We start from the raw sequence: 22,899 nt of genomic DNA, 5'->3' as shown, positions 1-22,899 counted from the left end.
TTTCCCGATTCCAGGTCAAAATCCCGAAAACACATGCCCGAATGGACATTCACCCGAAACCCAATCACCCGAAAATAATTTACCCGAATAAATTTGCCCGAATACGAATACCCGAATCTTATTAATTTTCCCGAAAAATGCCCGAAAAATGCCCAAAAAAATAAAAATAAATTTTATATAAAAATGTTAATAAATAATTAAAAAAAGAGGGAAAAAATATAACAAAAATAGAAATAAACAAAACTTTGTACTTGTGCTGGAGGGCATTCCGGATGATCTTCCGCGACTCGTTTTAAATTAACCTTCACTAATTCCGCTTTCGCTGTATCCTGATTGGGCGGATGTTCATGAGGAGATTTTTTAGGGCCTTTTAAAACTATTAACTCAGAAACTGTCTGCAATGTAATTGCCCGCGCTTTGCATTCTTTTCTTCGAACCAATTGACAGTCCCAATAGAATTGATTATTTTTCGACGGTTTGGATCTGACATAAATGTATCCTCCGATTATTAATTTTTTTCCGACAAGTTGTCCCACTTCCTCAATTTCTTCCATTTTTATGAATAATTAAGAACGAATGACTGACTGATGAATTTGACACAAGAATTTTGACAACATTTGTTATGAATAAATAAAGGAATAGCACTCTTTTGTTCTTTTCTTGCATGTACTTCAAGTGTATACTAATTCTTAATTATTTTAAATTTTTTTTTCTTTTCGGGTAAAAGGATTCGGGCAAATGGGTTCGGGCGAAGACGTTCGGGCAAAAAAATTCGGGAAACTGTCAATTCGGGGAAATATACATTCGCGCGTGTGGATTCGGGCGGGTGTTTTCGGGCGTTTGGGCGTAAACGATTTTTCCCAACTGGCAACTTTCGGTGATATTTATTTGAGAAGCACAAAAACAAAAATAAAACTTTGCAAAGTAAAGCAAATAGGAGAAGAAGGATATGCCTAAAAGAATCCTCAAACATAAGAGCGAAGAAAAAAATAAGAGTAAATAATATAAATAATTCGGTAAATGTGAAAACCGAAGAAATGTTTAATAAAATTAAATAAAGAAATACAAAAAAAAATCAACACAAAGCTTGTCGTATGCAAGAATGTAATTTTAAATAGAAAATTGAAGAAATTGTAAAACAATGAATAGGAGACACACATACACAAACACTGCAGACAAACAGACTTAGAATTAAATTAAAAAAAAAAAATATGGTTATATTTATGTGGTACTACTTATATATAGCAGATAAGTCCAAGCGAAAATAACATATACACACATTCATGCATACATACACAATTGCATGTAAGCACTACAATGTATTTATAGTGATTAAGGCAAAGAAAATGAGAACGAACCAAAAGATAGCAACAACTCTAACATTAAGTGCAAAGCAAAAATGAATTGAACTAAAAAAATTCAAAATGCGTGTAAACATATGAAATAAAATGAAAAAAGAAGAAAAAATTGAAATAAATTAAATAAATGGAAATAAATTAAAAACTGCTCGATAAAAATAGGAAATTGAAGAAATTCATTTAATGAAAGAGTAATTCAATGAATAAAGGCAAACTAAAGGTTATAAAGGTACGGTATGCACTTGACTGAGTTAATGCAATCGTTGAAAAAGCGTGAGCATGTGTGCGTGCGGGCGCGTGGGAGAGTGTTTGTGGTCAAATGCATTCAAAGGCGAGTACGCACAAACAGCAAACTTTTTTTGTAAAAGTAGCAAATGTTCGGGCAAGTATGCTGCTGCGTATACGTAACTTGAACTGTGCAATTGCATACACACACACGCACACATACTTGTATGTGCGTGCAATATAATGGTATGCACTTTTGTTTTTGCTAAGCAGTAAATTTAATTTCCATTACCATCATGCTTTGGTTTGAAGATATATATTTTTTTTCTCTCTGTCCTTCTTTTTGTAGCTAACCATCAACAACTAACGAATTTAATTGGAAAATTGCATTTCGACATCATTTAACGGTTTTGTGCAAAACATTAGCATTTCGATGGCATGTATTGCGAAAATATGCATTGAAAAACCACATGCTCGTTTATTTTCGTATAAACTTTTACTGGTACATAGAAATTGCAAATAATTCAAAATATTTTTTTTTTTTGGTTCCTTCTGTTTTGTTATCGCAGCGAAACTTGATCTCGTTGCAGCATTTTTCACGCAGTGCAAAAACGTAAAATCACACAGAAAACCAAAAACAAAAACACACAACTAATGTGTTAATGCCAATTACGAGTGAAACAAGTTAAAAAATATGCATATAAAGGATATTTCAAAAGGGAGCCAAAATTTTTATTCCGCGTACTTTTCGTTTACTTTAACTTTTTAACTTCTTTAATATTTTATTATTTTATATATTTTTATTATTAAATAAGTATTATGAGGGAGTTGCGTGTTACATGTTTCGACCTAAAAAATCTATTTTACCCGCTTCATGAATTCAGAGTATTCCTCTGAGTCCAACTTCCTCAAGAAATTTTACTATTTGTCCTATTTTATTGAGTTTTATTTCCTTCTCTGACCAAATATGTTTACGCAAGTGTCTGTGAAGCTTATGCATCACAAATCACATATCTGGACACAATGCCTACGAAAATTTTGCGGTTTCATCTTCCTCCTTACGGAACCTCCGAATTCGACAGGCGTATATGCCCAGTTTAGTAAGGCGATGATTCAGTCCACAATGCCGTGTAAAAATTCTCGTGAATTCTTATTATTATCATTCTTACTACCCTTAATTTCCTATATATTATCTTCAAATCGGTTTTGGTTTTCCCTGAGCGTATTTTGTACAGCATACGGTAAGTTCAAGTGGTTCTTCTCAGTCAAAGAAAAGTTAACAGCACTTACAAATGGTAGTTACGCACCAGCCCATTCATCTATGGTAGCCGCCACAGACATCACTGCAGTGAATAAAGATCCTGCAGCTCGGATAACTTCATCAGGCGCTCGAAGGCACAAGTCCTCCAGCTCTGAAAGTATTCCATGGTGTTGTTGTCAATGTTATAGCAGCATGAAGTATTCCATGTAGTCTCCGCGGGTGGTAGTAAAGTAAGACGAAAGCCATTTACAAGGAAAAGATTGGGTGGAGAAGGACTTGGCGTCAATACACTAGCACGAGAAACTTTCCTGAACTGCTCGAAAATTGCTTAAGCATTATCGCGCCCATCAAGAACAAGAATAACGAAAGGCAGCTGATTTCTTTTTCCTATTGAGCCAGCTAATTTATCAATTGTCATTAAAGCAGCTAAGAAGATTTACGATAAAGCCAAGTCAAAGCTGATGTATCATAATCAAAGCATGTGAGGTTTTAACGAAATTCTTGGTTTGTTTGAAAGATCCAAGTATGCGATTATACGTCTGTGTATATGCAATATGTTTTTTGTCGACTACAAAGGTTTTAGGTTTACATTTCGTAGTTAGTTTCATGACAGAAGAGACTTAAATATTGTGGTCCAGCTCGAACGCCTTGCAAACGGCAGCCATTTCTACTTTTATGTTTCTTTAGTATAAAGGAGTGTTTAAAAACGACTTAAGTTAAAATCTCATATTTAGGAAAATGAATTTATTTCGAAGCCAATAAAATTATCTACTCTCTTTCTCGCGAAATCAACCCTGGAATGTAATCTAAAAGTCGGTAACAAAATACCCTGTACAATTGGCGCGTACACGTTTAGTTTGGTATCTCGGCCATATACCAGCTCCTTTGTACTTGTGATGTACGTTTTGAGGTTGTTCCACAAATGGAGAAACATACAGTTTTATGCCGTCTCCAAACGGCAGATGGTTTTTTACGAGCAAATTATTCAAAGCAAAAATGCACTTGGAGGTTTGATATCGCCTACCGAGGGGCGGCCACTATTAGAAAACATATTTGATGGATTTCTAGCCCGGGACCTACCGAACGTTAGACACGCACAAGCCATTCGGCCTCAATTACTCGTATGGAATGTGAAATCGCTTAAATTCCAACCACGACCTCACATGGTGCCACGGATCCAATAAGTGCGGATCCTTAACTTGAACAACGGCCCAAGTAATGCTATCATGATGAGTTCATTGGTCGATTGCGGTTTACCATATTTACAAAGATCTCCAACTACAAAAAGACTCGCAAAAAGGAATCTTGTGGGGTCTAATCATACGAGCTTTGTAGCCAATTCACGTTATGCCAACTAGAACATTTCTATATTGAGCCGCTTGCTCTTTGTTAGACGTCCGCTTACTATCTCAACCACTGATGAGCAAATACCACAAAGCCTGAGGAAACCTTAAGTTATGTAAGTCGAACTGGTTCAAAAAGGGTTTGCTTTTCAAATACAGCTCGTAATCAACCGAGTGTCTTTAATAACGAAATAATCATTTCTCATCCTTCCAGGTAAATAACTGTCGGAAGCCCTCCATTTCATGGACATCTGCACATCGAATATGTACACTACTTATAAAGTATTAAGGTGGAGAAACGCGAAGCTCAGTCCTACATCATTTGCCACACAAAAGATGTACGCCATGATATTTATGAATTAGGCAGATAATAAACCAATTGAGATATTCGGTGTACACCCAAGATATCATTGCGCATAGAACCCAGCTGAAGGTAGCACTTTCGATTTATACTCAAACCAGAGTCAGAGAAAATAATTAACGAAATTGTATAAAAGCGGAAATGTTTCCTTTAAAAGTTTCAAGGCATGAAAAACGAGGTAATTGAGCACAGTATAAAATGCAACAAAGTGAATGTAAACACAATAGTCGGCGCTACTGGCTGAGGACTTCCAATCAATTCTGTTGAGCTTAACTGGGCAATAGCCACAAATCGTAAGCAATCAAAGGAATGATAAAGTGAAAAACGGAGTAATCAAACGGCCATAGCTTCTTGTTATTTGCAATTACAGAGAGTAGTAACGGTAAACGCTAAATTGAAAACTTACGAAGGCATTCTTCCTGTTGCATCAACAATGCTTGCTGCAGATAAACACTTGCTGAAGAAGACTCTCTACTTTTGTGTGTGAATGTGTGCGTATAAATGAAAGCATACAGATACGCATTGAAATCACTGGCATGAATTCAAGTGAAAGTGGGTAAGCAAAACCCTGCACGGAGGTCCAGGTCACCGAACTGTAGCGTTTCTATCCGGGGAATTTTGAACAGTGACTACTTCGCAGTGCTCCTGTTTTTTATATGAACTACTGGTGAATTTTACGTAGGTCCCTTACATAGAGATCAACCAATCGAGAAGAGGCTCTTCCCGATTCAGGCAGCCGACATTCCAGGTACATACCCGCACGTCATAGTCCTTAGTTCGTTCACCGTGGTCGCCATTAGAATTCTGGCGTTCTCATTCTAGGCTTTGTTTGCTTTTACATTGGGGAAATATTTTTGGTAGCGGGTCTCAAACTCAGCGAACAACCAGATATTCTAAACTCTTTTGCCTTCTGGCATTAGCCCACTCTCAAACAGATGTTTAGAAACTACGCAGTGGATACTTGCTTGAAGCCCGAAAGTTGTGAGGTGTATGGTCTGCATGCAGAAGAATCGCCCAGGCCACTCCCAAATGAATGGCAATCAGAGACTTTCCCCACTTACATGGACTTCTAAACATGGAATGATCCTCGACTTTATAAAGCTCTCATTATGCTTATGCTCATTATTATTATATATGAGTTTTACGACGACATAGACATAGTGCAGTAAATAAATATTCAGCGGATCCGTTCGCTGGATCATGTCGCCCGAATTGATACAAACGCTCCGGCTCTCAAAGTGTTCGATCCCGTACCAGCTGGTGGTAGCAGAGGAAGAAGAAAGGCGCCTCTGCGTTTGAAAGATCAGGTGGAGAAGGCCTTGGATTCACTTGATGTGTTCAACTGCCGCCGGTTGGCAGGAGAAAAAATCGACTAGCGCGCTTTATTAAACTCGGCCAAAATCGCCTAAGTATGATAGTTATCGCGCCAATCAAGAACAGGAAAAAGACGTAAGGGTAGACCTTCACATACAGTTTTAATTTTGACTTTTGAACTACTGTGAACAGCCTGCGAACAGTGTAAGATCTCTTAAAGTGGCGATCACCTAATCAGAATACCAGTGATAATTTTGAGCTTGAAAGATATTTTGATATTGCCAGATTATACAAAACCCTAAAGGTAAGTTTATGTTTAAATACAAAGGATTTTATACATATTAAGAACCCTTTTATTTCTATGGTTGTGTGTACAAAACGCGAAAAATAGTCTACAGATAAAAAAAGTGTTGCATTTGAAAATGTTCATGTTTCGACAAATTGAACATCTAAGAGGTGAACTCTCTAACAAAGTGAAAGCTATATTGGTATCAAATGAAAGTTTTTAAATAAAGCTGTTAAATAATGTATTGCTGTATTGGTACCAATCGAAAGAGGTTTGAGAAGGCATTGCTACAGACATATTTTGAAAAGGGTTGCCATTGGACCAAAGAAATTTAACAAATTGAATATATGAAAATGGAAATATTCCAATGTGGGTATCAAACGAAAGGTATTTGAAGTTAATTTAATTTAATAGGGTTGCCCCCTATTAAAAATTTAAATTAATTAAATGAGGCTGTTAAATAATAGATTGCTATAGAATGCTAATAAATGCCAGGGGTTTGAGAAAGCATTAATATAGACATACTTTTTAAAAGGGTTGCCATTCGACTATAAAAATTTAAAAAAATTAACATATAAGTTAATTGAAATATTCCAATGTGGGTATCAAACGAAAGATATTTGAATGCAATTTAATCTAAAATTAATTTAAAGTAGTGTTGCCACCCTACAAAAAAATGAAATTAATTAAATAAGGCTGCTAAATAATGTTGGCTGCTACATTGGTACTAGACGAAAGGCGTTTGATTAAGATTTAATACCAACTTTTTGCAAAAGGGGGTTAACATCTGTCTAAAAAATTTGAATAAATTAGATGTGTAAATTAGTTCAAATACTACACTAAGTGTATCCAGTGAAAGGTATATAAATATCATTTATCTCATAATATTTTTTAAAAGGGTTGGCGGCCTATAAAATACTTAAACTAAATAAATTGGCAGTTAGGTATGTATTGGAATATTCCTATCAATAGAATTGTTACTCGTTAAAGCACTTAATATAACACTGGTTTCAAACAAAAGTAAATTCAAAAAGTTTAGACCTCCTTTTATTACAAATAACGAAACTAAATAAATAAGTTAGCTCGTTTTTTCTAATCAATTTACTGATTTACTTGTATTTTATATATTTATTTAGTATAAAAGCTCACATTTATATTTAATTGGGAGAACCGCATCCGCTTCCAGCACGACTCGAACCACTTAGTTATCGGTAAGTTATCTGCAGCTAACACAACACGACCGCGAAGTCCTGAAGTCTAAAAACAGACACTCAGAAGATGAATGGCAAACTAGTTGGCTGTTGGGGAAATTGTAGTATTTATAATTTCAGAAGCACTATAATTTAATGCACTCCTTTGGATTTTTCCTACAGGGCTGCTACCACGTAAGTACGTACCCGCTTGCCCAGGCAATGTAAAGAACAAAAGTAAAAATGCATTGAACATTCGGAGGCGGTAGTGCGTGTTAACTAGAAACGTCATGGACTTACGCGTCCTCTATCTAATGGCGTGGGTGATGTACCCTCACGCACACAAATACACACACCCACATGTTGTGTTGAGTTTGAGCAGGTGAATCGCGACAATCAAGAGCCCATCAGTAACAAATTAACAAGCAGAACACTAGCAACATTTGTATGCACATGAGTAGAGCACTTGGGACCTGGCAGCGGCAGCAGCAACAGCAGCATCATAGAAGCGTCGAAGCGTTAACGCAAAAGTAGCTAAGCGCATAAAAACGCATTAGAGAAGCATACTTTTTAGCGTCGGCGTGTGACTGTGGGTGAAAAATTAGATGCATTCTAGCACTTATAGGCACTTGTGAAGGTGTGTGAGTGTTACTGTTTGTGACGATTCGTATGCGTGTGCCTTGTAGCGAAAGCGCGGTTTTACTTTGAGGTCCAACTACAGGGTCCTTCAAGTTTGAATTTCTGTTCGCAGTGCGATGGAGTCTCGTTTGACGAATTGTAAGTAAAAAAACTACAGTTTACGGATATGAGTTCTAGTTTGCGGGGGCTCCATATAAAAAAAATTGCAAAGGACTACTTAAATGGTGGATCTGTGGAAGTTTGTAATTTCAATTAAATATGGTAAATAATATAATATAATATTTGATATTAAGGGAAAGAGTTTAAGGAAGTTTTAATACAGCGAGTTGCCACTTAACTTAAAAATCGGAATAAATTGAATCGTTAACTAGTAAAAATATTTGGCAAGTGGTATCAAACGAAAGGTATTTGAGTTCTATTTAATCCGGGCATATTCTTGAAAGGGGTTGTCACCCTAAACAAAATTATTTAAGTAAATATGTTAGTCAAATAATTTACTTATATCATAATATTGGTACGAAATTAAAGGTTTAGGAAAGCTACAATATTTTTAAAAAGTGTTGCTACTTGACTAAACAATTTAATGAGTTGAATCTGTAAGCTATGTGGTAAAAATATTTTGCAAGTATTTGATACTACTACTAGAAACGTGTTTGAGTGTTATTTATTCAAAAAAATTATATATGAGTTAAATAATACAGGCATAGCTTTAAAAAGAGTTGCCATGTGACTAAAAAATTTTAATGAATCGAATTTTTAAGCTCTTAAAAGTATTTTAGCTGAATATCAAACGAAAATATTTGAGTACTATTAAACACGGGAATAATTTTAAAAAGGGTTGCCACCCTACAAAAAAGTTATTCAATTATATATGTTTTTTAAGTAATGTAGTGCAGTGTTGGTGTCAAATTAAAGAGTTTGAGAAAGATTTAATAAACATATTTTTTTTGAAAAAGGTTGCCACTTGACTAAAAAACTTTGAATGCATTGAATAGGTAAGATAATCAAAGTATTTTACAAGTAGGATCAAACGAAACGTATTTGAGTCCTATTTAATTCGGCAATAAAAAGAAAAAAATTCTGAAAAAAATTACTTAAATATGACAGTTAAGTAAAACATGACGAATTTTGAGTAAAAGAACTTGGCCATTAAGCCTTACAAGGTTCTCTAAAAGCAAAAGTAGAAGCCTTATTAATATTGGCAACTTTGACAATTAATTTGCTTCATCCAAGACCGAGTGGTTTTGCTGAAAAATCATACTTTTAAACGAAACTCGTCTCCATATGTATAAATGGGTACGTAAATTCAAAAATTGTTATTTAGATATTGGAAAATTCATGGTAATATGCTGAGAAGGTTTTAAATTCTTTTGTTTCGCTATTTGCTGCGCACTGGAGCCTGGTGATGTCATAGAGCAATTTTTATTTGAAATACAGTTTGAAATTCGCTTACCGCTTATTTTGAAAAATCCGATCTTGAAAGACCCTGTGTAACCGCAACTGCAATTGTGACCCCCATTTGACGATGGTAATGATAGTAAGTACACATACAAGTGCATGCGAGTGTACGCCACGTTGCACAGAAACAAATGTGGCAAAGCCAAAGGCATGTTGCACAGCTCAGCGGCTAAAGCAGGTCAAAGGCGGCATTGCCATTGGCGCAGATTGTATTTGACAGCTTATATGATTGTTTGATTCCCATTGCCGTGTAAATATAAATGTACGCTATAAGATAATGTTTTTGTGGATAAAAAGTTTAATTTATTTAAACGTACGACAGCATTAAAAAAGTTCCAGCGCAGTATTTTTAGAGTTTTTGGTTTAGTTTAATGTCGAATTTTTTAAAATTGTCATTCGTGCTATTATCGCGTTTATTATAATCTTATTTATATTTCAGTTCTTAATATTCGTGGCATTATTATTGACTTTTTATTAAAGAGTAAGACCACAAAAAAGTGGTAAAGAAATAGCACTGTGTGACAAAAACAAACTTTTTCCAAAATAACCAAATTTCGGCAACGGATTCTGGTATAGGGGAACAAACACAAATATACTTATTTATACATGCTCAAATATGAACGAGACGGTATCAATAAAACGGTACGCGGTACGTTGGAAATTTTGTTATTCCAACAAAATTTCGGCTTCAGACGCCTTAAAAATGTTGCACACAACCTATGGGGACTCTGCTCTATCGCGTGCACGTGTTTTCCAGTGGTACAACTCGTTGAAAACTTGCCTCATGATACCTCATACCACGTCGTCCAGCAACATCAGTAAACGACGAAAACATCGGAAAAGTAAAGGAAATTGTGCTTGAAAATCGCACAAATCGCAAAATCGGTTAACGCTGAATATTATTTAGACGTTTTAAAGCGTTTGCGCAAGAACATTCGTCTTAAAAGGGAGGAATTGTGGGACAACAAGTCATGGTTCTTGCATCACGGTAATGCACCAGCTCACACATCACGTCTTGTTCGCGATTATTTGTTAATGTTAATATCGTTCCGCAAGCACCGTATTCACCTGATATGGCTCCATGTGACTTTTTCCTGTTTCCCAAGCTCAAGTTGCCGCTCCGTGGAAAACATTTTGAGACAATTGAAGTCATAAAAGAGAATTCGAAGAACACACTCGAGCTTGACTTGTTTACAGTAGCACAGAAAACAAACTATGTGACACATCACGCTGAAATTTGCCATGTGAGCTTATAACAGTCCTACCAAAAAACAAAAAATTTATTTTTGCCATATGTCATCCGCAGACCGTTTTATTGATACCGTCTCGTTCATATTTGAGCAGAAGGTATCAGTGATTCGAAAGCTTACGTCAAAATTTTGTATTATGTAGGTCAACATTTTCACTCTTTTGCACATTCTTATGGTAAATGGGCATCGGAAACTATCTCATCCTTATATTTTCGACATATGAGAGGTTCAGCAATTCGATATACCTAAAAAGCAACGCGGAATAGTTTTGTAGAACATCTCAACCAACTAACTCATCGATCGAAGTACCTTTTTTGGCAATTTTGTGAAAATGGGCAAACAATGCTCATGAAAAATGGATATAACGGCTTAAACTGTAAGGATGAAATTAGGAAAATTATGCTGTAAGTCTCTTAAATGTGTTAAAAAATTAGTTCGGCAAAATTTCAATTTATCTAAATTACCGTGGTCGTTCCATGCAAACAAATACTCGCATTGTAATCCGATGCCTTACCCAAATGGGCATATTTGCTCAGCAACCTGCAAAAAAAGTTGAATTTAATTGCATCCGTTTGCAGAACTGTGGTACGCGAGAGTAATTTTGGAAAGTGTTAATGCCAATATTAAAGAAATGGCCTGTCATATTCCAAATTATGCTCTCCACGCCCAAAAACACTAGAAAGACTGAAACTTAGTATATAAAGGGTGATCAGATTGGAGGTATTTTTTCCAATACGGTTTTTGGACAGATCGCTCGTAACTACTGTCAAACTATATACTTCGATTGAGGTTGCAATATGTCACTCAAGTTATTCAGACCAACATTTGAAAGGCATTGTCTTTAAAAAATAAATGTCATGAATTGTTGTACACAAAAATAATACAGATTGTCCAATCTGTTTGTATTTTCGTTTTTTTATATCATTTTAAAATCTGATGCTTCTAAATTGATCACCCTTCACAATAACTGGGGCGCAGCAGGTACTTCCAGCCTACGAAGACTCAAACACAGTAGTCCAAGGCATTCTGCTCTGTGGTATGTGCCGCATACGAATTTCCACCTAAGATTATATTCAGGTCATATGAATTTGAAAATTTTGCAATTCTAGATAACCTGCAAACCAATTGGTGATATTGATAGTACTTAATACGCCTTTTCATCAATCCTATTGGGGCCTCGTTTGAGGTCGTAAAAAAATCCTGTCTGGCGAAAATCAGACAAAGGGAATAATTTTCTTTCCCGTAAGAAGTCCGAGAAAAACATAACCCAAGTCTCACATTCCATTTCGAAGAGCGAAGAAATAGTAACCGGAAAATACAATGGCCCCTATTATGAGCAACATTCGATCTTCGACTGTAGTTGAAAGTGCTGATCGAACGAATTTTCATTTGGTATTATGGTGCTCATTCGTTGAAGAATAGGACTATTGTGAATTTCGATCGCTCGACGCATTTACAATAGATAATTTTTTCTCAGCTGATACAGGAAATCAAAATAAAAGAAAAACCGATTGTGTTGAAATTCTTTGCTAACATTATTTTTAAAAGTTAAAAAAAGTATTTTTTGTGAAAATGAGTACAACGGAGTTGTGGTTCGACGATTCATCGGACGATGAAAGATTAGTGGAACTAGCTAGAAGTAGAAAACAGTTGAAGGACGCATCCAACCCCCTAGAAATGGCTTCCACTGAGTAAATTTAGAATTTTCAAAATGTGTTGACGTACTTAATATTACAGAAATTTCCTTACAGATTTTTAAAGAACTTTAGATTATCTAAAGAGGCGTTTGTGAACCTACTGTCCAGTACAGAAAACCAGTTGCAGCAGTGCACCCGAGCCAAATTGATTCCAAATATTTTAAAAAATAGACACAGTTCTGCGATTTTGTGCTCAGGGATCGTACCAATTGAGTATTGGTAATGAAGGTATGCTAGGACTTGCTCAACCCACTGTGTACGATGATGCTGAAGATATTGAAGTGGAGTCAAATAACGGAGAAGTAGAAAACATAAGAAATGAAATTTTGAGAATATTATAGAAAAATCTAAAAAGTATTAAATAGAAACCTTGGCGCCACAGTTTCTGTTTTATTTTTGTTATACATTTATCTTCTAATCTTTATTCAATTATTCGTAATTCGAAAAAAATATGTATTTCAGTTCCTCTACGTATTTCAGCCCATACCTGCCAAGGGAAAATAAAAATGTATTTCTATAAACATCACAAAAAAGAACCATTATTAAGCTTAATCCATTTTGTTGCCGTTCTCACTGGAGGTCCCAAGCAATTCAGCTCCGTTGTAAATTCCTCCCATTTTTTTGCTGCTTGAACTTTGGTGCAAATCCCTTTTGCGAATTGTGGATTCGCCTTTCTAATTGTTGTTTGGTACTCACGACTTTCGACCTGCATAAAATTAACAAAATTAGTATATATTTATTATTTGGTTACTATAAAACCAGAAATAATCGCAAACAACTTACACTTTAACAAGTTTTCCCTCAATACGCTACACAATCGAAAGCAAAATTGCATTCGACTCTAAATTCGGTAAACAACGAAAATTTCGATAGGGTTGCACCGCTCATAATACCAAATTGACATTCGATCTTCGATATTCGCTAGCTGTCGACTCAGTTAACTCATAATAGGGGCCTATATTTGCGAAATTATGTTACTAACATTCTCATATAGTATATTATACTCGTACTATACGATAAAAGCCCAGTAAAAAAGAGTAATACAGCCAAAACTGCAATTGGTTTAGTGTATGATTTTATTTTAGACCGAAACTGCATACTTTGTGAATGTTTTAGATGCAAACGAATAAATCTAGGAATAATAATAGTGACTAGAAACATGCTCTTTACTGTGTGCATTTTTAAATCCCTTAGGTAACTTATACATGTCAATCTTAATTAGATTGGCGTTCATAGTTATTTATATGAATCTCTTCATAACTGCGATGTACGAACCAGCAGTGCTTATTGTCTAAGAGAAAGTAGATAAAAAAACAAATTTGTCATTTATAAAAAATTATTATTAATTAAAACTCTTACTGCTCGCAAAGCAGGCAGCGATGGTATGAAGAATGGCGCTTTAATCGTCTTAGCCTTTTGTGCGCGAGTTAACATTATCAGGATCATGCGACGCGTGCGCACATCGCACTTATACCAATCGATATCATAAAGAACGTCAGCAATCTCCAGGCTCTGTAAAATACAAGCAACTATTAAAATTATGATTCTTTCCTTCTTTCATTAACGGGCGCATACACTTTCGCTGACAGAAGTTCCGCCGAGGCAGTATAAAGCGAACTGTATTAATGCGGCAATGCAATAGAAAATGTACGTCAATATGCCAATGGAAGCAGAGCTCTAAAAACCGGATTTGGTATTTAAATTTATTAGATGAAAGGAGCAAAGTAATTAAGGAGTTTTAAAAATATAATATTATGTAGTATATAAAAAATGGTGAAAGAGTTGGCAATGGTAATAATAGTGAGAATGGTAACGGTAATGGTAATGGTAATGGAAATGTAATACCACAGATAATGGCAATTTCAGTAGTGGGGGTATAAGTAATAGTATTAGTAATGCTAAAAGTAGGGGTAATGGTAATGGGAATGGTATAATGATAATGTCAATGGCATTACTGAGGATAATGATAATGATAAGTGTAATTCTAATGGTAATTCTAATTACAGTAGTAGTTAATTTTTTTTAATTTATAGTAGGGGTGGTTGTAATTATAATAGTAATGATAATGGTAATATAGTGGAAATGGTAATGGTAATTATAGTGGCAAATATTATCGTAATAATAACAATTATAATATTGGTAATGACAATAGTATCATTAATGGAGATGATTCAAGTAATTATAATGGGAATGCAAATGGCAGTAATGGTGGTAATGAAAATAGTAAAACTAGTAGATCAGTAGTAGTGTTATTGTAATGATGAAAGTAATAGTAATGGTAATGGTAATGGTATTAGTAATGGTATAGGTAATGGTAATGGGCATGGTGATTTTGATAATAATGGTGATCGTAATAATAATAGGTCTAGTGCTGGTAATGGTGGTGGTAGTTGTAATGATGGATGGATGTGGATGATTCAAGTAATGGTAATGCTAGCGTCAATGGCAGTGATGGTGGTAAGAGAAATGGTAGATCTAATTGTAATTATAAAGCAGTAGTAATGTTGCGCTAATGATAAATGCAATAGTAATGGTATTGATAATGGTAATGGTAATTATGTTGAATATTGTAAATGCAATAGTAATGGTAATCCTCATAAAAATAGTTATAATATTGTTAATGGTGGTGGTATTTGTAATGATAATATTAGTATTAATGAGGATAATACAAGTAATGGTAATGCTAATGTCAATGGCAGTGACGGTTATAACAGTAGTGTTGTGCTAATGATCAATTTATAACAATGGTAATGATAACGATAATTGTAATGGTATTAGTGATTATAAAGGAAATGGTATTGGTGATGGTAATAGTAATGATAAAATTAATAGTGAAGGGAATTGTGATGGGATAGAAATAATAATGGTTATGGTAATTGTAATTGTAATGGTAATGCTAATTGCATGAAGAATGGTAATAGTAATAATATTGTAATATAAATGGTAAGGATAACCTTAATGACACCTATGTTGACAATAGCGGGGTAATATTAATTGTAGTGCATTTAATAATTGAGATTAGTGTGATGTGACAAAGGGGTTGTTAATGCTGATAGAAAAGGTTTTGTTTTTTATTTTGTTTGTTATACAATTTTAAACACTGTCAATAGTTACATCCCCAATATTTCAGCAATAAATCGTAACCGGCCGAGTTATACCGCTCCTACAAATAAACTTAGGTAGACATAGAAAAAGCTACATTTATTCTGCATTATTTTAATCTCTTTCACAAATCGTCAATTTGGGTCATTTTTCACATTTCTATGACATATCCTCTAATATGGAGATGTTAGAAAAATTTAAACAAACTTGCACATTTTCACCACATAAAAATGGTCGATATTTGTTTTTTACATAAAAGAATATGTGAAATCAAACTTTTAATCACCTTAAAGTTGCACTTTGATATGCTGAAATACAATTGCATACCCAGAACCTTCTAAAAAGCATGATTAAAAATTGTGTTATTTTGTGGAAAAATTTCTGCATTTTTTTACATTATATTGAAAGTTTGCAAATATATATAAATAAACAAAAAACTTGTCAATAAGTGATGTGCATTTTATTTTGGCGCCGACTGCGTAATTTTTTTCTTAAACATCTATGATGATCTGATTTGGCGCTAGTGAAAAGATTCAGGCTGAATTTAATTAAATATAAATTTAAATTTTCATGTATTCTTTATGCATCTCTTTTTGGGTCTAAATCTATCATCAAATCGATGAAATTCGACTCATTCTCGTCGCATGTGATGAATAACTTCTTCAAAATATATAAGATACTCGTACACCAATTCTTTATAGAACGGCTATTCTATGGCTGTAGATAAAGTATCGCAAAAGACTTCAGTTCACCAGAGAACATCGATGAACCTAAAGCTATGCCCAAATTCGAGCTATGTGATGACATTTTTAGGCTAGGTCTGCGTATGACTCAAGATCTATTAAAATCAGTAGCTTTGATGACTTTAACTACTAGTCTATACATCCCTATAGCAAAGTAAAAAACAAACAATCCCAAACTTACTCTTGCCATCATCTCACAAACTCACCGTCGCACCAATAATACCAAAGCACAACATCACTGCTGTTGCAAGGAAATCTAACAGGATGATGACTGAAAATTCCGAAGCAAAATCGCTGCACATATCGACGATTTCGTTGTGGCGTTCAACGAGCGCCTCCAAGCGCCGACGTATCCGTACATTCTGCACTTTTGATGAGTATTCCACTAGCATCAACGGTCACGTGCAGAAGGCAAAGCAACATGAAATGTAGGAAAGCAAAAGTCAAAAGTGTGAAATAAGGAAGAGCGAGCGGAGGGAAGAGAAGAGAAGGGAAGGGGAAAGAAGTTTTCAAAAATTTGTAAATTGAATCAATCACAATTTGACGTTGGCTTAGATGGGTGAGTGCAGTTAGTAAATTGCTGCCCTCTGTGGCAAGTTACGCTGGGCGGCAGTGTGTACGTGCGTAGCATGCACCATAAGTGCATACATGAGTATTTGTGCATAAGTGCATATGTGTGGGTAATTGATTGAAGTGTACAAGAATATGCATGTATGTGAATGTAAGGGCCTCGATGTGCGTATGTGTGTGTATGTTTATTGTAAGGCTGCTGCGACTGCTACTCACGTTCTCGCAATTCAGCGAATGCATCGCGTATATCATGTTGCAACATGCGGAATAGCGCACACGTATACATACAAGCGCAAATGAAAAATCCATCCGCAGCACTAAAGGAAAGCACTGTCATTGCGCCAGAGAGCGTCAGCATGAGGTATGTGGCAGGGTAATAGGGAAAATTGACAAGCATTTCCGGCAAACTGAAATATTTTGAAAAAAGGTTTAATGCAAACAACAAAGAAAAAGTGATTGAAAAAGTGCTTTGTAGTAAATTTATTGATTTTATTGTTGCAACGACAGCTGCTTGTCATAAGTTTTGACCTTTCATTTTAAAAATTATGCGAAACACATTGTGTATAGAGGAAACTGGGTAGAAAATACAAAAAAAAAAGAAAAAATATAAATATCAAATATTTTATATATAATATACATACGATGTGTGGCTATTGAGTAACCTGACTGACCACGCGACTCTTTTGCATTACATTGTTCGAAGTAGAGCTGGAAGTATTTTTCTGTTAGTGCTTCAGGTCGTGTGCTGTTTCCGCTTTGACAGTCTCAGCAACCGCAAATCTTGCTGGGATGCTGTACTGCGCTAGAAACCTCTTAAGTGTGTTCTAGTAGTGGTCGCCATTCGGCAGGCGACGGCAAGCCTACGAGTGCATTTCTGCTATCAAAAATCTCTTCATAAAAAACCATTTGCCGTTCGGAGTCGGCTGAAACCTTTAGGTCCCTCCATTTGGGGAAGAATATCAAGACGCACGCACAAATAAGAGGAGGAGCTTGATCAAATACCTAACAAATCGTTTATGCGCCAATTATTTATTTATTTTTTACCTTAAAGATTGTTTCAGACTTGTAGACAGTAAATCGAATTAGTACTACAGTATTTAAAAGTCCGCTGGCCGATGAATAATAGAGGTGAGAAAGAGACGGACTCCGTTCAGCATTTTCTATGTCCAATACGCGTTATACAAATATTTCTTATTAACCAGTTCATTATGAAACTCACAGTCTCCCTAAAGAAGTTGTCAGAATTCACCAAAATATCATAGTGAGATAAAGAATATGTTGGAGGAAGGCTCAGGTAATAATTCACTTTCAAAACAACCGATCCTGGTAGACTACGAATGAACTATTCCTCGAAATAATCCATCTAACCTAAACAAACTCAACAAAGCCAAAGTACAGTGAGATCGCGAAGATCGGCTTTTTTTTGTTCATCATCATCATATTTTGGCACTACAGCTCTTTCTGACCTTTGGCCTACTGCACGTGAAGCCTCCATACATCTGGACCGGTTGCGACTTTTTCCCATTCCTTATCTCAAGTTGATGTCCTCCTCTAGTTCGTCGGCCCATCTTGTTATCGGTCCATTTTCTTCTAATCCATGTTGTTCTCGGTCTTCCTCTTGCTCTAGTACTTAATGCTCAGCTTTCTACAACTTTCTTCTGCGCCCTCCTATATCCATTCTTGTTATATGACCCAACCAATTAACCGGTGCACTTTGATGAAACGTATAATATTTTCGCCATATTCAAGCTGGTCTAGCTCGTCAGCTCCAAAAATTTTTCTGAGTATTTCTGTTCGCGGGTCTGCGGTTTTGCTTTATCTGATACAGATCAAATTTGCATTGTCTGTTTAGTAGTTAGTGACACGTGCGATCTGTTAGCTACTTGAATTCTCTCATCAATGCTGAGACTTGTTGCATTGTCTCTACTAAGTTTGAAGATTAAGTAGGTAAAGGATTCCACAATTTCAAAAAAAAATCGCTAATTTCCAGTTTGTCTTATGTTGGCTTATTTTGCCTGGACTTCATCATATACTTCTTCTCATCATCGTTGATTTTAAGGCCAGTTCTACCAGCTGGAATTTCAATATCCGCGAAGGTTTTGGATGGGGCGTAGATGTTTTTTCTAACAATTGCTGGCAACCTCACATGAGAGTCTGCAATACTTTCCACACTGCTGGTGACCTGCACCGAATCCACTTCTATTGAAAGAAATAACGAATATGAATGATTTATTGGGCCATTTGGTGCACTGCTTCTTCTTTTTCTTTATTGGCGCGCGATAACAGATTAGGCAATTTTGGCCGAGTTTAACGAAGAGCACCAGTCGTTTCTATCTCGTACTAAGTCAGCACCAGTTGGACACACCAAGTGAAGCCAAATCCTTTTCCAACTAATTTTTCCAGCGCAACGATGATCTTCCATTATCAGTTGGTACTTCATCGAAAATTTACAGAGCCGAAGGGTTTGCATTCATTCGCACGATATCTTTCTCTCAAGCTCTCCAAGGGACGCCTCATTGTATGTTGGCATCGTCATAGTTTCTGTGCCATACAATAAGACGGGCATGATGAGAGACTTATAGTTTGTTAGTTTTATTCGTCGAGAGCGAACTTTGCTACTCAATTGCCTACTTAGTCCACAGTAGTATTTTTGGCAAGAGTGATTCTCCGTTGAATTTCTCCGAAGTCTCTTACTATATACTTAAAAATTATAACTGTCAACTGACTGTTTGTGTGACGACAAGAGGTACTTCGTTTTGTCCTCGTTCACTACCAGACCCATTCGCTTCAGTTTGGAAAAGGAGAACTAACAGTACCGGAGTTTAGGCCGGAGGTAGGAGATGGACATCACATGCCGGTATCAGAATGGGTATTTGTGCCACCGACCTGAGGCCGCTGATGTCAATATCATTAGCATACGGAAGCAATTTTACGCTCTTATAATATATTGAGCCTGAGCAATAGAGTGCTGCAGCTCGCACAATCTTTTCCAGCATCAGGTTAAAGAAATCACACGACAGCGAGTCACCTTATCTGAAACCTCGTTTGATATCAAATGGCTCGAAGAGGTCTCTCGTTTACTTCTCGTATTACTTTTACAGGGATACCTAATTCAGGCATCGCCGCATATAGCCAACTCATTTTCGTGCTGTTGATTCTCCTTTCATAGGTCTTTTCCAAAAATTAGCGTATTGTGAATATCTGGTCGATTGTCGATTTTCCTATGCGGACGCATTGCAACTCTTTCCTACTATCTACCGTTCAAAGGTATTGGGTGCTTTCTTCCATATAAAAAATGTGTAGCATTCGTTTGATGGAGAGAATTCACAAGAGCGTCAGCAAAGAAATAATTGATAAAAATCAAGGCAATTTTTGTGCTACTTCAGACCTATACCTTTTAGAAACTCTCACTTGTTTTACATTTGCGCAAAGTTTAGAATTTGCATTTATACGATTTTTATAGAGGTCTGAGCTATGTTTTCATAGAAAATTTTTTAAAATTAAATAAGAAACAAATAAATGGCCAAAACTTGCCAATAATTCCATGTGCCATGGGTATTGAATGCACTGCATACAGTATTATACACATAAAAACATACAGTTTCAGTTCGTTAAACTCAGCGCAAGCACTTTAAACTTACGTAACTTTGAAGGGCAGCAACAATTTCAATTCCAGTGACTGCCACTTGTAGTAGGCCATTTTCACCAGTGGCAAAATATTGAAAAACAAATTCGTTAAAGTACCAAATGCGAGCAACACAAGAGACAGCAACGATCCGTACGAGGCCAGTGGTTCCATGATGGGACGCCTTTCAAGGCTGATATCTGTAAAGCAAGAAAAGAAACCAAAATGTGTGAGAACAATAAAATTAAACAAAAACAACAAATTTTTGGGGTTATTCGGCCAAAACCGGAGAAATCCACATTTGTTGAATATTACTTTAATAGGCTTCCACTTTCCTAACTGCTGATTTTGTGCGTGTGTATGTACAAGCGTAACAGCATGTTGTTGGCACTTACCCTGCAACAACAGCATGCGCATTCTACAAATTGTACGATGCCAACGCTTGTGCCGCACAAACAACGTCATCATTTTCACTAGTGACATGACCTTGACAATGCCTGGAGTGAATGCCTCAAGCGCGCTAAAGAGATCGTCCAGATGAACAATGCCGTAAAAATTCTCACTGAAAGCACCTAAGGCGACCGCAAATGCATTCACGCAGAAACGCAACACCGTTAGCCAAGTGCGCGGCTGAGTGGGCGATTGTGGCCAGCAACCGGCAATGTGGGCCGCAAAGCGAGGGATGCGGAAAAAACTACTTTCGATTGGCAACTGTGGGCCCCACATACGGCGCATATTGTGATTGGCGACCAAGTACAGTGAAACCAGCGGCTGAGGAATGCGCTGAAATGCGATGCAAAGCTGCGATTTTGGCGCTCGAAATATCGGTAACGAAATGTTACAAACCGCAACGCTGGCCTCTTTTTTATGCTGGAAGCTGAAACGCTTGCTAGAGAAGTGTGAATGTGTGTGCCTGTGTGCGGGTATGTATTTGTGTATGCGTAGGTGAGTATGTGCATTAGTAGTAATCTACTTTTGTGCGGTACATGCATTTGAAATGCCCTCAAGCACAAATTTCCAAGAATAGTTTTATTGTGTTCGTGCTTGTCTAGCAATTAAAAGCTATGCACACTCAGAAATTTCATAACTTTTTCAGCCCATGTAATTAAATAGACGAGTTTCATATTCAAAGCAATAATCTAAAATCATAACAGTTATCTAAAATTCATAGTTTTTATTTAGGGGCTAAACTTTTAATTACCTGGGTTAGACATCGAGTTCGAAGCTTTTAGTTTTTCCACATAAAGAAAAAAGGCATACACATATACATACATATATGTATGTATTGTACAAGGGCGTAGGGTGTTCAACAAATAAAAAGGGAGAAATATAAATATATCAAGAAATAGATAAAAAATATTAATTAAAATAAAATGAATAAATCGAAAAAAATTAAACTAAACAAAATGAAGGAAAACGAAATAATACCGAAAAAATTAAATTAAATTAAAATAATTGAATTAAACTGAAGCAAAATAAATTAAAATTAATTTTATTCAAGTAAATTAAATAGAATAGAATTAATTAAAACTACAAAAAAATTAATAAAAACAAAAATTAAGTAAAAGAAATTAAATTTAGTTTTATTCAAGTAAATTAAGTAAAATTAATTAAAACTACCAAAAAATTTTATGAAAAAAAGTAAAATAAAAAAGAAAAACAGATAAATTAAACAAAATAATATAAAAAAACTTAATATCAAAAGTAAAGTAAACAAAATTAGGATAAACTAAAACAAAATTAATTAAAATTAAACCAAAAAAGTTAAATAAAAATAGAAATGGCGTAAAATTAAAAACTACCAAATATTATTTTAACTACTTTAATGGCCTCAAAAGAGTTAGTTTTCGTTATTGTTTTTATTGTAGCTGTTCACTAGGCCCTGGCAGTGCGGTGTAGTAACCGATTGTCGTCATCTAACTCAACTAACGGCAGACCCAGCAAAAGTGCTGTTTGGACAGGTTGAGTCCAGAGGGAAAGAGATGTGAGATGAGTGGGTGAAAGGAGCCATGTGAATAGATTATTACTATCGTGCGTTGTACCTTCACACGACGAACATATATTGAGTATGTCCGGGTCGATTCTAGATAGGTAGTAGACTAACCATCTACATTGTGCAGACTCTTCAACTGCAAAGGTGCTGGTTGGACTTCGTTTACAGCACCTTAGGGTCGGAAGCGTAGGAAGTTGGTGAAAGTCTACAGAACAATGTCGTTTTATGTCTGTCTATATGCTATCCGGTCCAGTAGTTGCAGTTGTGTCTCTTCGGGGTATTCGAAAATATGACTCCTGACTCGCCTGGGAGTTGGCTTAAGCGCGAGCAAATGTCTGCAGGGGTATTACCTACGGTTGAAACTTAGCAGAAATAGCTTGCTGAGCATTTTGCTGTGTTCGTTAACCATGGGCATGGAAACCTCGTTGTGAATGTGTTGAAGGGGAGAAATCAGCAAGTATTTCGTGGCTGTTTTGATTGCAGT

At 35.9% G+C, this 22,899-nt stretch overlaps 1 protein-coding gene across 1 annotated transcript; it reads right to left on the bottom strand.

Annotated features, from left to right (window-relative positions):
* Positions 1-13,622: 13,622 nt before the first annotated feature.
* Positions 13,623-21,157, bottom strand: LOC129249332 (odorant receptor 22c). The gene is made up of 7 exons (XM_054889093.1): positions 20,818-21,157; positions 20,439-20,622; positions 17,014-17,204; positions 16,434-16,612; positions 13,958-14,059; positions 13,742-13,894; positions 13,623-13,673 (listed from the first exon to the last, which is right to left on the bottom strand). Exons 1-7 carry the CDS (start codon positions 21,155-21,157, stop codon positions 13,623-13,625), a joined length of 1,200 nt encoding a protein of 399 aa, XP_054745068.1.
* Positions 21,158-22,899: the final 1,742 nt, after the last annotated feature.

The sequence above is a fragment of the Anastrepha obliqua genome, chromosome 5 (genome assembly GCF_027943255.1).
Source record: "Anastrepha obliqua isolate idAnaObli1 chromosome 5, idAnaObli1_1.0, whole genome shotgun sequence".
NCBI lineage: Eukaryota > Metazoa > Arthropoda > Insecta > Diptera > Tephritidae > Anastrepha > Anastrepha obliqua.
The sequence above is the reverse complement of the archived record's forward strand: the minus strand, read 5'-3'. Positions and strand labels throughout refer to the sequence as shown.